The sequence below is a fragment of the Microcaecilia unicolor genome, chromosome 7 (assembly GCF_901765095.1).
Source record: "Microcaecilia unicolor chromosome 7, aMicUni1.1, whole genome shotgun sequence".
NCBI classification, from domain to species: domain Eukaryota; kingdom Metazoa; phylum Chordata; class Amphibia; order Gymnophiona; family Siphonopidae; genus Microcaecilia; species Microcaecilia unicolor.
This window is the reverse complement of record NC_044037.1, coordinates 109,084,168-109,098,102: the sequence shown is the minus strand read 5'-3', so window position 1 is coordinate 109,098,102 and position 13,935 is coordinate 109,084,168. Positions and strand designations below refer to the sequence as shown.

General features: G+C 44.1%; 2 protein-coding genes and 1 long non-coding RNA gene across 4 annotated transcripts in view; 1 reads left to right on the top strand and 2 right to left on the bottom strand.

Annotated features, from left to right (window-relative positions):
• ORAI3 (ORAI calcium release-activated calcium modulator 3) overlaps window positions 1-925 on the bottom strand; it is a 35,150-nt gene extending 34,225 nt beyond the window's left edge. The window contains exon 1 of the mRNA XM_030210687.1: window positions 138-925. Coding sequence (XP_030066547.1) covers window positions 138-347 — 210 coding nt within the window. The 5' untranslated portion in view covers window positions 348-925. The remainder of the gene's footprint in view (window positions 1-137) is intronic.
• Window positions 614-13,763, top strand: LOC115474962. Its single transcript, XR_003942948.1, has 3 exons — window positions 614-678; window positions 3,834-3,904; window positions 13,200-13,763. It is a non-coding gene; the product is annotated as an uncharacterized LOC115474962 (long non-coding RNA).
• FBXL19 (F-box and leucine rich repeat protein 19) overlaps window positions 11,264-13,935 on the bottom strand; it is a 264,694-nt gene continuing 262,022 nt past the window's right edge. For both annotated transcript variants that reach the window (XM_030210686.1, XM_030210685.1), the window contains exon 12: window positions 11,264-13,348. In XM_030210686.1, the coding sequence (XP_030066546.1) occupies window positions 13,161-13,348 (188 nt within the window). In that variant the 3' untranslated portion in view covers window positions 11,264-13,160. The remainder of the gene's footprint in view (window positions 13,349-13,935) is intronic.

The following is a 13,935-nucleotide window of genomic DNA, read 5'->3' as shown; positions in this document are numbered from 1 at the left end:
TGAAAGGATGCCAGTTTTTTTTTTTAAGGACTCTTGGTACGAATTTGTATGTGTGTTGGAGGAATGGGGTGAATTTCTTCGCCTCGTTATCCATATTAGTGGATGCCACTCCGTGCCTCCCCCCGACCCCACCTCACCATAGCGAATCCAGAGAAAAGGGCGGAGGTGCGGCTGGACGCCTTCAGCTTCGCACGGCTGAGGTAGAGGCGCCTCCAGTTCAGAGCGCTCAGAGAGTGCTGGTTCGCGCCCATCAGCTCCAGGTAGCTCCTCCTCACGAACTCCTTATAGGTGACAGAGTCGAGCGCAGCGGGGCTCACAGGCGGGGGCTCCTGCCCTCCCGACTTCATCAGAACATGAAACCCCCGTTCAAGAAAGTAAAAACAAAGCAATAATCTGTAAACGGAGAGAAATAGGCGACGCAGCGGGCAGGACGAGAACGCTCAAACTTAGAGTTATTAAAAAAAAAACGCGAAAAAGCTCGAGCGTGCGAGGCTTCTAACGGGGTGGGACTGGGAGCTCACTCGCTCAGGCTTTCCCACGCAAGCAAGCTTCCCTGAAGAGCCACTGAGAACGCGGCAACTGAAAGAAAAAAAAAAAAAAGGACAAAAACAAAAAGTCGAAGTGACAGGAGCTGTAAACGTAGGTCTGTTCCTTGTTTTGCCGCGGATGAGTGGCAAGGTCCCGTTTGAACAGAAATTCGGTATGAGGAAGACCAAAACGAAGAGAGATCCACTAAGATAGAATTATCCCAGTGGCCTCATTTCGGTTTTCCGGAGTTCGTTTGCAGCAGAGTTCATATTTAAATATTTCAAAACAGCACACACCCCTTCCTGCGTCGGCCCTTTTTTTGTGTGTTTGGTTGTTTTCGGAGTTGATTTGTGACATGCAGGCGCCTCTGAGAGGTGGTTATAGGAAATTGCTGATGAACAAGTTGGCAAATTCAAGTTTTCTTCCTTCTGATTTAAGGAACTTTTCAGCTAAGGCGGGGCTTCCTAAATTGGACTTTTGCTCACCCCATACCCGGGCAAGTTTTGAGGGTATCTACAATAATGTGCATGAGAAATTAGCAAATTTGCATATTTTGCCTCGTCCCATTTATCGTTAAATGGTTGTTGCTGCTATTCTTACATTCAACTAGCTGTAGAAGGCAAGGCAGCAGAACAAATTCAGGAAACTTTCCAAACTAATTGGAGGGGGGGGGGGGGTACTTTTCTTTCAGCCTATCCGCACTCTTCTTTCATTTAAACAGTACCTCTAACAAATTACACTAGAGTGGCCAAACATTTGGCTATGAAATACCTGCAGAAATAGTGGACAAAGACTGAATACTCCTTCAGTACTACCCCCCAACATAAAACAACAGAACCAGCATTTTAGAAAACAATTTTATATATATTCATATATATTTAAGTATATTTAGAAAAAGAGAGAATAAACCCAAGCAGAAATTTAAAAAAATTAAAACATATAGAAAAATTGTGATATTGAACCACCTTAGTGCCTTAAGAACATGGAAAGAAATGTCAAATTAATATAAAATTAAAAAAATATTTGACCCATTCCCCTCCAATTCCAGTAGTATTACAGCAATGCCCAGTTATGATATGCATGCAAACCACATGGCTTTTTTTTCCACCATCCAAACCCCTCAGCTGTACAAGAGGTAAGGGGACATCATGTAAACCACCTGACTTTTTTTTTCCGATTCTGGAACAAATGCAAATCAAAGAAAAATACAAAAAAATACACTTTTATTATAAGAAAAAAAAATCAAGTTTTAATGTTCCCTCATTCCACAAGAACTGCCAAATATGCTTCCAGATGGAAACCTTTGAAAACCTTCCCACCAATACTGAGAAAAAGCAATTAGATTAAAATTAGCATTTTTCTTTTTTTCATCCAGATTGAATTTTAAAGGACCTAAAAAAATTACCTGAAAACAAAATTAAAGAGGAAAACCTATCCTTTTTTTTGTTCTCCTTTTATTACTGTTATTTAATAGTACAGGGATCATGCCGCAGTGGTGGAATTTTCTTGAGGATGAAAAATTCTGAGGTAGTTTTAAAAGAGTTTTTTAAAGATTTTTTTTAATTAACAAAAGTGGGTATGTATATATGTATCAGGCCATAAGTGGCTCACCCTTAGGCTAGATTAAATAGCACCTGGGGCAGCCCCTACAAATTCCAGGATGCCTGCTAAGCCCCAAATGTCACCAAACCTCTTTCCCCGCTAACTATAGAGGTATCCCTAAACTTCCACATAGGCCCAGATGTAGTAGCACAGAATAGTGTTGAGAGAAATGTTGGAACTGAGTTTGTTGCAGCTGAACTGGGAGTAATATATCCTTAAAACGTTTTAAACAGAAGGAAACCCCCAAATTATATTTTTTAAACTTTTTCTTCAAACCTATGAAGCCTTTCTTATTTTCAGTGGAAGGCAGTCCCAAGCTCTCAATTTAAAAACAAATATATATTTTTAATTTCACGTATTTAAAAAAAAAAAAAAAAAGCCCACACACCTTGCCCCAAATGCTGCTAAGAAAAATTCAAGTATGAGAACGGTTGCTCCAATGCTTAAAAAAAAAAAAAAAAAAGAAATTACAAACATGAAATTTGAAAACCAACCTCTCTCCCCCCCCCCCCACCCACCTTTATACCTTTCTCTCTCACATTTATGGATTCAGATCTTTCAGCATACAACACAAGTACAGCTGTCATCTCCATGAAATGAAGGAGTCCTTTTACTAAGCTGCGGTAAAAAGTGGCCATAGCTTGCCCATATGTGGTTCTTTCACGTGCGCTAAGGCCATTTTTATTACAGTCCTAAAATGGCTAATTTTCTTTTCTTTTTTCTTTTGTATTAATGGCCATGTGCTTACATTGCCAGTAGTAAGTGGCCATTTAAAAAAATTACCATGTGAGCCCTTATCACCACCCATTTTGTAGCCAATAAGGGCTCACACAGTATTCCTGTGCAAACCAGTTAGCACATATACATTAGGCCATGCTGTTTCACACAGAACACCTACTTTCTGCCTCCCCTGCTATACCCCCTCAAAAAACTAAAAATATTTTTTAGCATATGCACATTTCGTAGTTACTATAGTACGCCACTTTAAGCTGCATTAGGCACATGTTAGCACCTAACGCAGCTTAGTAAAAGGGCCCCTAAGAGCTGCTTTGAAACCTAAATATGCATGTGGCAGAATGTAAGAAAAGAACCATAAGTGAACCAGAAGTTAAGGAGAATACTTTCTAGTTCTTCAAATTCATTGTCTTATCTACTCCCTTGCCAAACTATAACCAAGTTTTCAGACAAATTGCATTTCTACTATAACAATAATATATATTATATATGTACCTGCTCAACATTGCAACCAGCAGTTACAACATACTGGATGGCTTTATGTCACATTTTCTCCATGCCACAAGAAGTTATTTTGGTAAGTCCATGTAAATGAAAACCCAAACCCCAGCTCCCGATGTGAAAAAGGTGATGTGCTGCTCACCAATGGCAACATTTCCCAGTTTCCAACTTACACCCAATATATGATTAAAGGATAAAATGATGTGGTAGCCATATTAGTCCACGTTTAAAGGTAATAAATAGAAACAACAACAAAAAAAAGAAGAGTGGATATCATTTTTATTGGAATCATTTATCTTATTGTTTTGTTTCTATTTATTACATGAATAAAGAAAAAAATAGTCAATGAATCTGAAGTATTATGGGAAAAGTGGGCATTTCCCACCTAAACCATGCTTATTTTCAAGTACTATGAAGGGAAGGTGTTAATTAAAAAAACTTTTTAAACTTTTTTTTTTTTTTTGCAGAGGTCACCTTTCAGTCTGTAAGGACTGTTAAAGGAAGTTTGGGGTATGGAATTACTGCTGTCAATATACAGGTAATCTGTACCTCTGCCATACCTGAGGTTATACAGTACTTATAGTTAAACTAACATATGCCCCTTAATCTTCTCATTATTTATGGGAAACCAAGAGCTCCAAATTAAAATAAATTATTAGACCCAGAATTCAGTTGCTTATTAAGGGGTCCTTTTACTGTGCTGTGGTAAAAAGTGGCTTTAGAACACTCTTATGTGTGTCTTTTCTGTAGGCTAAGGCCATTTTTACTGTAGCTATAAAATGACCTATTTTCTATTTTTTTTGTACTAATAGCTATGCGCTAATGTTTCCATTACCACACAGAAAAATTACCGCCACACATTTTGTAGGCAGTAAGGGCTCACGCTGTATTCCTATCCTAACCAGTTAGCATGTGGTGATGTAGTAGTCAGTGCAGGAATGCCCACTCTCTGCCCCAACACACCCCTTAAAAAAAAAGAAACATTTTTAGAGCACGGTTAGTGTGCACATTTTGAAGTTGCTGCACAATGCCTGAGCACATCCTGTGGTACTCCTTGTTAGCTGCATTAGGCACTTAACACAGCTTAGTAAAAGGACCCCTAAATTAGGAAAGAAGGGCCTGAAAGAACAGACCTAATGTATTTAAAGTCTTCTCACCCACCTCTATGTAGAAATAACCTCCCTCCAAATGATGCCTGAGTGGACTGCAGTTCTGTGACTCCTGACTCACATCTTGTTAAGTGATATAAAATAGAAGTGACCAATTTTTACAGACACTCAGGAACACTCTAGAGAGAATGTGGAATGCAAACCTCAGAGCTGTCCTATCCTGCAGTGGCACTATCAGTCGAAACAGCTACCAATGCAAGACAAACATTCCAAGCTTTGCTCTCCACTGTCATTCTACAGTAATAGCATGTAATCTGAAAACTGATGTCTGTGCCCATTAAGCCATATGAGAACACATTTGCATTCCAGCACTTTGACTAATACAACTTTTAAGCAAATCTGAGCACTATCATTTCTGCCAGTTTGCACAACTCTCATTCCTATCATCTGGTGTCTCCATATGTCATTACAAGTCCAACTTGTAGAAGACAGGGAGTAAAAATAATTGGATAGGATAATTTTCTTTCCATCAATCCTTCCCACTATTCCAGAACTGGTGGGATAGTTGTGTCCATTAAACAGCAGGTAGAGATAGAGAACTGAAAACTGAGCTGAGACATCACTCTCTTGACATCCTGTCCAGCTCTTCAGTATTTCCGTAGACAAGCAGTAAGGAGAAACTCTGAATAAACACAACAACCTTAAACAACTCGCTTACCTAACACTAACCAGAAGAGCAAACGTGTGGACCTCTCATCTCTGGACAACTTGTGAGATATGCAGGAAGCACCATGCAAGGTGACAGTGGTTATTTAACCCAGTACTTCACACCGACTAAACATCTCAGAATAGTGGGTAGAACTAATAGAAAATTATCAGGCAAGACCTAATTTCTCCTTCCGTTATTCCAGAACCTGTAGGATGCTCAAAAGCAATCCCTACAGTGAGTGGAACTCTGGCACTGATGCCCTGAGGACAGAAGCCCTAAAACTGGCTTCTGAGTGCACTTCAATGTCCACATTGTCGCCTTGCAAATATCCACCGGAGACACTAAGGTAGGCTCTGACCAGAATGTTGCTGTATGCCTCATAGAATAAGCCCGCAAGGCCTGAGAAGCCTGCTTCCCCGCAAGCAAATAAGCTGACACAATAGTCTCCTTCAGCCATATACCAACTCTGGGCTTGGAACCCATAAGGCTAAGCATCTGCTTACCGAAAAGTAGTCTGTCCAATTTGCAAAATTCATTCATGACTTCCATATATCTAATGAGGACTCTTCACACATCCCAAAGCTTCAAGGAAGAATACTGAGCCTCTTTGTCCTCGCTATAAAAGGACAGAAGCTCCACAGATTGGCTGAGATGAAATGCTAATACCACTTTTGGAAGAAAGGAAGGAATCGTGCGCAGTGAGTCTCCCACCTCTAAAAAGTAAAGAAACCCTACGTGCCAACCCAACAGCCACCAAGAACACTGTCTTTAGCATAAGATCTTTCAAGGAGACCTTCCGGAGTGGCTCAAAAGACTAAATTAAGGTTCCATATGAAAGGGAGACCACAAATCTCAAACAATATGTAGGTGAGCCGCAAGAGACGTCTTCTTTAGTCAGTCCCTGAAATAGGCCAAGGCCACAACCTGAACTTTTAGAGAACCCAACGCCAATCCTTACTGAAGGCGTGCCTGGAGAAACATTAGGATGTGCGCAATCTGAGCAGAGAAGGGAGAAAGTCCACGCTCAGAACACCAGCCCTTGAATATCCTCCACACCCTCGTATACGCCATGGATGTACAACATTTCTGAGCCTGAAGCAAGGTAGCAATGACCAAATCAGAAAACTGAACCCTTTCAAACTATAAGACCAAGGGGGGGCACAGATCCTCCATGAGCACAGGACCTTGCTTCAGTAGATTTTGTACCTGCATGTCATGTTCCCTGACCGTTCAGGATATGGGCATCTGAGGATGGGGTGGCCATCTTGGATTTGGGTATCTCCAGGATAGGGCGGCCATCTTAGAGGTGGGGGTCTTAAGTTGTGGCAGTCATCTTGGAGTTGGGCAGTTTCAGGAAGGAAGGCCATATTTGGGCATAAGGGCGTCTCCGGTGGGGGCAACCATCTTGTTGACAGCTGCACATGTTTGGGCCCAATTTCTGTTCTATTTAAAGCCTGACTACCAGTCCTTCCATGCTTCGGCTTCTACTCAGTTCCTTGGGTAGGTGCAGTGCTTCTGGATACCTTCATGTCTGCTTCTTGGCCTTGACCTCTGCCCGATCCTGGATTCGCTATTGTTTGCTGCCTGGTACTGACCTCTGCCTGTTCCTGACTCTTTTTTGCCTGCTGCCTGGTCTTGACCTCTGCCTGATCCTGGATTCGCTATTGTTTGCTGCCTGGTTCAGACCTCTGCCTGTTCCTGACTCTTCTTTTGCCTGCTGCCTGATCCGGGATTCGCTATTGTCTGCTGCCTGGTACTGACCTCTGCCCATTCCTGTCTCCTCTGCTGTCTGCTTCTGGTCCTCGTTTCTCCCGTGGCTAGGCCTGGCCCCGTGGACTTTATTCTGGACTCAGTTCTTCCTGCTGTTGGCTTCCTGCACCTGGGGGCTCAACCCCTGGGGAACGGAGGGTGACACAGGGAGAACTGAGGGTTCGCTGACAGCTCGGGGAGGAACCCTCCTCCATCGAGCACAAGGGCTCACGTTACCTCTCAGCGGGCCTGACACTGCAGAAGATGGAGAGGACTCCCCCCCCCCCCCCCATCCAGCAGTCGAATCAGGTCTGCATACTATGGCCTTTGTGGCCAATTCAGGGCTTCAAGAATTATTCAACCCTAGTGCATTATGGTCCTTTTCAACATGAGGCCTACCATGGGCCAAGGAGGAAAGACACATAGTATATGTATCTCTAAGCCAGGGCTGCAGTAGGGCATCAATCCCCATCGAGCCCAGTTCTTTCCAACAGCTGAGAAACATTTGGGCACTTCTGCATTCCTTTTCATCACCATCAAGTCCAGAAGCAGAGATTGCCATCGGTCCACTATCAGCTGAAAACGCTAGCTGGATAGTTCCCATCTCCCAGGTTCAAGGAGTGCCTGCTGAGAAAGTCTGCCTCCACATTCAAGAACCCAGTGATGTGAGCTGCCGATAAGCACAGATTTTTCTCCACCCAACTCATGAAGAAGGCTGCTCCCAAAGCCACTGGATGGCTGTGGGTCCCACCTTGCTTGTTGATATAAGCCACTGCTATTGCATTGTTGAAGACAACTTTTGGACTGGGGACCCCACCACAAAGCAAGCAAAGTCATGAAAGGCATTCCGCACTGCCCTGAGCTCCAAGCTATTTATCGACTACTGAGACTCCTGTTCTGTCCAGGTGCCCTGTGCCAGATGAAACTTGTAATGACCTCACCAACCCAACTTGCTGGCATCTGTTGTCACTACCTCCCATTGTGTTATCGGAATGGGAGCGCCCAACAGTCACATTCCTGGGTGACAAACACCACTGCATACTCTGTCTGGCAACCAGCGTCCAAAGAAAATGAAGGTCGTACTTCTGTGACACTGGAGACCAGCGGCTGAGAAGTGATTCCTGTAATGGCTGCATATTTTGCCCATGGCACAAATTCCATCACCACTGTCATTGACCCCAGAACCTGGACCTACCTTGACTGAGGAGAAGATGGATCTGCTGAACTAGCTTCAACCTTCTGTGCTCCATGAGGAAGAAGATCTCCTGTGCTGTGTCAAATAGAACACCCAGATACTCCAGCATCTGTAATGGAGTTAGTCAGTTCTTCTCAAAATTGATCACCCAACCCAATGACTGCTGAAGCTGGACAACTCTGTCCATCGCTGCCATGCTGTCCAAATGAGCCAGTCATCGAGATACGGGTGAACTCTGATTCCCTTGCGCCAAAGGGAGGCCACCAACACCACCATAACCTTGGTAAACGTTCTTGGAGCCGTGGCAAGACTGAAATGCAAAGCTTTGAACTGGAAGAGACAGCCCAGCCTCACAAAAACCTCTGATGCACCGGCTATATGGGTATATTCAAGTACGCCTCCTTGAGATCAAGGGCAGTGAGAAATTCTTCCGCTTAAACCGAGACTATGACTACTCTTAGGCCCTGATGCTGAAAAGTAAATGCGGGCGCTAGAGGCTATTAGCGCCTGCATTTACCTGCGCTGAATGTTCAGAGGCATGGAGCACAGGAATGAACAAGAGCACATACGAACAGTGCAAGTAGCATGCTAATATAGTTAAACTCATGTAAATGAGCTCATTTTGCATTCCTCCCCAATGCTCAGAAAACAGCACCCAAAACAAAGCTGCCTCACCGCTGCAAAGAATAATGCCAGGTTGGAGCAGGCATTAGGGTGTTGGAAGAGAGGATTTCTTATGATTCCTTCCTTAAAATCTGCCAGTTTTGATTGCTTTTGGAAGCAGAAGGAAGCCCGTTCAAGCCCATAAGCGCTGGTAATGAGAAACAAATATGCATGAATCACAGCAGACCCAAAAGTGAAAGCACATATTGGCATCTGTTTCCTGCATTCAAATATAAGCGTCCAAGCTAAAAAAAAAAAAAAAAATTAACACACTTACATTTAGACCGCAGAAAACTGATGCCAATGCGTGCTAAACGTTTGGGTTTTGCCAGGTGCATACACAAATTCCAAACTCCCTAATGCTCAACGCTATGAACACAGCTGTATTTGCTTCTCATTAGCATTGAGCATTGAGTTATCCTTCTGCGCTCTTCTGGCGGTATTTATACGGTGCTGTTCGGAACAGCACTGGAGTTTTGACCATATGCCTATTAGTGTCTCCATGCTAAAGCGGGACACTCAGAGGCAGCAGTTTAGATCTTTGATATCCTTTGGGACAACGAAGTAGACGGTATTATCTGCCTTGTCCCTGTTCGGATTAAGGAACTGGAACAACTGCCTTGGTTCCCTTTTGACAAGGAGACTGCAAGAAGAGAGTGACCGGGTGGGAGAACTCCAACTTGCAACCTTCTGTACGAATATCCAGAACCCACTGGTCTGACATAATTTTGGCCCCTAATCCTGAAAGTCCTGAAGATGTCCTCCTACTTGAGGAACAGTGGACCAGCTTCGCATCATTGCAACGCTCTGGAGGTATTGGGTGCTCTAGCTAAGAGGACTTCCTGTCCACATGAAAGGAAAATTGATGTGCCTGAAAGCGGGACCTCTGATCATACTGCTGACGACCAGGCCAATACTGTCTGCTGTCTCAAAATCTAGAGCCCCCTGAAGACAGATGACCAGAGGCTTTCGGTTTATCCTCTGGCAACCACTGTCACTTAGTTTTCCCCCAGTTCTTTCACCAAGTTACTGAGATTTTTTCCAAATAGCCACTTGCCCGAAAGGGCAGTTTAACTAGACGTGACTTTGACGCTGCATCTGCTGCCCAATGCCACAACCAGAGTTGCCGACATGCCATGACAGCCAAAGACATACTGCAGGCCATAATGTCATAAACAGCATTCGCAAAGTAGGCCAACCCTGCTTTCAGTGGGGCGTTATGGCACCCGTCTTGTGTGGCAGACTACTGATGTCACTTGAGGCATGCTCTTGGCCACTTCAAAGGCTTGTTTCAGTGAGCCTTCTAGCTTCCCATCCTGTAGGTCTTTTAGGGCAATGCCCCCATTCACCGGCAAGGTAGTCTTCTTGGTAACCACCGTAACCAGGGAGCCCAACTTGGGAAGCTGCAATTTATCTTTTTCCTCCAGAACTAATAGGTAGAGGTGAGCCATGGCTCTTCCCACTCTCAGCCCTGATCTGCTGAGACCCATTCTGTTGTAATCAGGTCCTGAATGTCTAGATGCATCAGGAAGGCCTCAGAAGGACCTCTAAGCCCCTTCATGATTGATGAAGTTGAAGCTCCTGAGGCTGAAGCAGAAGACTTCTCAGTGGAAAGCACCACCATTGCCTCAGATATAAGAATACTAAGCTCCTCTTTATGAAACAGCCTCAGTATTTTCAGATTATTTCCCTCCTTCAATGATGGTTCCTCTGAATAGACCGAGGAGGAAGACACAGAGGTTGCCTTATCTGCCCACTCCTGGAGGTCTAAACAAGATCTCTTAGGAACCAGAGGGCCAGCAGGGCAAGAAACAAGCACCTTGTAGCGACTGTCCCTATTTCAGTAAATAGGCCTGGTGTAAGAGCATTATAAACTGAGAAAACAAAGATTCCAATGCAGATGAATGCTCTGTTGGGCCCTGAAGCTGTAAAATGGCAGCTGTGCTCTGTGTGTGATCAGCCAGAGGATGCTCATTACCAGTTGACCCTGATAAAATGACATCTTCCTGCGCTCTCCTGCATCAAATTGCACATTGGCCCTGCTGGAGAGCCTGAAGACTTCCGGCATATTCAGATGCTGTACTGAATCTGAAAGATGTGCTGCCGCCAACCATTTCCTCTGCGTCCCATGGGATTTCTGGCTTGCATGCACTGTAATGCTCCGATACTGGCAAGAACACCATTTAGCTGCCTCCCTGGGAGTCGCCATTCATCATGACTGTCAGCAGTGCAGCACGTGTCCCAAGCAGTGAGTCAGGATCCCTCCCCTTCACCAAGTAGAACTTGCAGCCCTCCAAACAATTCTGAGTCAAACTTTAGTTGTATTTCCCACTGCCAGTTGCTCCCCCCAAGCTCTCAGTCTCCACAAGTCTTACCACAGATGAGAAAGGGCTCAGGACTGATCTGTCCCATGTTCTCCGGGAAACTAATCCTTTTTTTTTTTTTTTAAGGTTGTGCTGGAAAAGGAGAGCTCCACTGGAAACAGGGGAGAGGTGAAGGGAGGGAAGAAGTAAATTTGCAGAGCACCACAGACAGGGATCTGAAGTCCTTCAGAAATGACTCTGCCAACTCAAGCCACCTGCAAAGCTCAACTGGGGACCAGCTGACCAGCTTGATCAGGAGCAAATCACTGAGAACCAGAGGCTGAAAAGTGTGTTCACCTACCTGCTGAAGATAGAAAATACCGAGGAGCTGGACTGGATGCCAAGAGACATATGTCTCAGTTCTGTTTTCAGTTCTCTATCTCCACCTTCTGGTTGATGGACACAACTATCCCACAGGTTCTGGAATAGTGGGAAGCTATGTAATGGATTCTGCCTTTTAGTTCAACATAAGCCCAAGAAACTAACTAGATCCCTGGGAGAAATTAAACCACAGTACCATCAGTGGCTAGAAGGTGGTGCCTTTGTGCCATGAAATATAAAATTGCTCTGACAGGATTCTTATTGAGGTCTCTTCCAGAGGGAAAGGGAGAGGTAGAGGTGGTTTTGGATCACATAGAATATGTATTAATCCTCTAGCCTCCTTTTTCTACCCATATACATGCCACTATTCCAAAGAAATAATGCCTATCCCACAGCTAACAATATTGTAACCATCTTCCCACCTTCCTGATACCTGTTTAAAACTAATTTTCAGACCCACGAGTGGGCTTCATCCCAAATTTGACCCTAATAGGTCCACTCAAAGTAAAGTTCCATGCCTTTGAACAAATGCACGGACTGAATTATTAACTTAGAGCACTCCAACCAATGTTGAAAAGCAGTAAAATGAAAAGGTTAGGATTAAAATCTGGACATGCCCCTCGCCATACTCTCTGGTATATAAGCTGCCTTATTTAGTATTGGTAGCAAGTTTCCAACCCCCTCTTCCTCCCCTCCCCCCCAAAAACCTTAAGTAACCAATCACTTTCAGAAATGAGATAATCCCCACCCAATGTTATAACCCCTACACAAATGGTCCATCATGAGACAATGAGAGAAAGAGAGAAAACTAGCGGCAGGCAGAGACAGAACAAAAGAGAGACAAAGTGATATGGAAACTGTGTTCAAGTAAAAATAAAAATAAAAAAAATTAGACTAATCATAGCTATCCCTTTCCCCTCATGCTCATACCCTAACGCTCACTCCTTTTCCCCCTAACTCCCCCCAACCCCATCAGTGTCCCATCCCCTACAGTAGTGTTCCCATGAATAGCTGCCATTTAGAGTTAAGTGACGGAATGGTTGTCCCAGAAGTGGGCAAATACAGACAACCATCCAACCCACTGACCCATTATCTTCTAAAATTGAAGGTCCCTCATTCCACCTCAATTCTAAGGACACTGAACAATATGAGAGTTTAAAAATGTTTTAAAAGAGATTAGATAGTCAAAGCAGCAGGAAACATGCCAGTAACCTATCCCTTCATCTCCTGCTCCCAGGGTCATAACTTACAGGAAGGGATCAGTGGTAGTCTCACACCATGTGCCATATCCATTCCCTCATATACACATGCATACACTTATTCCCATGTAATCCCAGCTCTCAAAAGGCAACCGCCACTTAGATCAGGCACCCCAGAAGGAAGCATGTGCAAAGGGACAGGCCAAAACGGGAAGGATGTTCAACAGCTAGGAATGACACCCCCCATCATTCTCCTGCCTCATCCTCCAAACTGTCAGTGTTCAGCATCTCTGCTTTCTTTCTTCCTCTGAGAGTCAAAGAAACAATTTGGAAGCGCTGCTTGCTGTTTTGCCATGGAGAACCAAGGGTGATTTTGATGAAGAGGAGGGGTTCAGTCTCTCTCTCCTCAGCCGAGGCTCTTCTGCTCTCAGTGCCATAGGATTAGTTTTTGTTTTGGTCTTTTTTGGTGTCTGTGAAATCATGCTGCTAGCTGTCCCTCAACAGAAGTTTTTCTTCTGAGCACAGGAAGGAGGAGGAAGAGGGAGCCCGGGACTCTTCACTGAAGCGCTGGCAGGCCTCTGGAGAGATCAGGCGGCAGGAACGCAGGTCCAGGCGGGAGAGTCTTGGGCAGCGCTTGAAGAGAGGCAGGCACTGGTCTGTCAATCTATGGCACCCTGGAGCGAAAACAGCACATTTAAAAAATCTGTGGTGCAATACAGGCAGTATGTAAAAAGGTATACATGCAAGGTCCTGTAGCCTGAACCTTCCCAGACTGCAGAATATAGGCAAATACAGCTGAAGTGCTCACTGGGAAAGCAATTTCATAAAAGACATTAGTTATCTGGTAAAATGATCTGACTGAAACTTGTACCTAAAAGTACACCTATGTTACAAAGTGAATGTGCTTTTCAGCAGTAGGAAACAGGCCTTCCTGGGGGTATATTTAAGCCATGGGAGTAAACTAATGTGCATACATTTGATTTTCAAATGTACATGTGTTATTTTGCCCCATATCCCCTTACCTATCTGCACAAACAGCAGGAGGAAAGCATATGAATGCTTCTAATGCACAAATTTTGTGATTGATAATTTTCATAGAGAGAGTAATCCACCTAAGTGGATGAACACTGACTCCCACGTAAATATAACAGTGCAAAGAGAGTGGGAAGTGGACCAATGACACCAGGGAAACGGGAGAAAAAATTTCAGAGTACCACTTTATTTCATTGACTCGACACAGAAACTGTGTGTACAGATTATA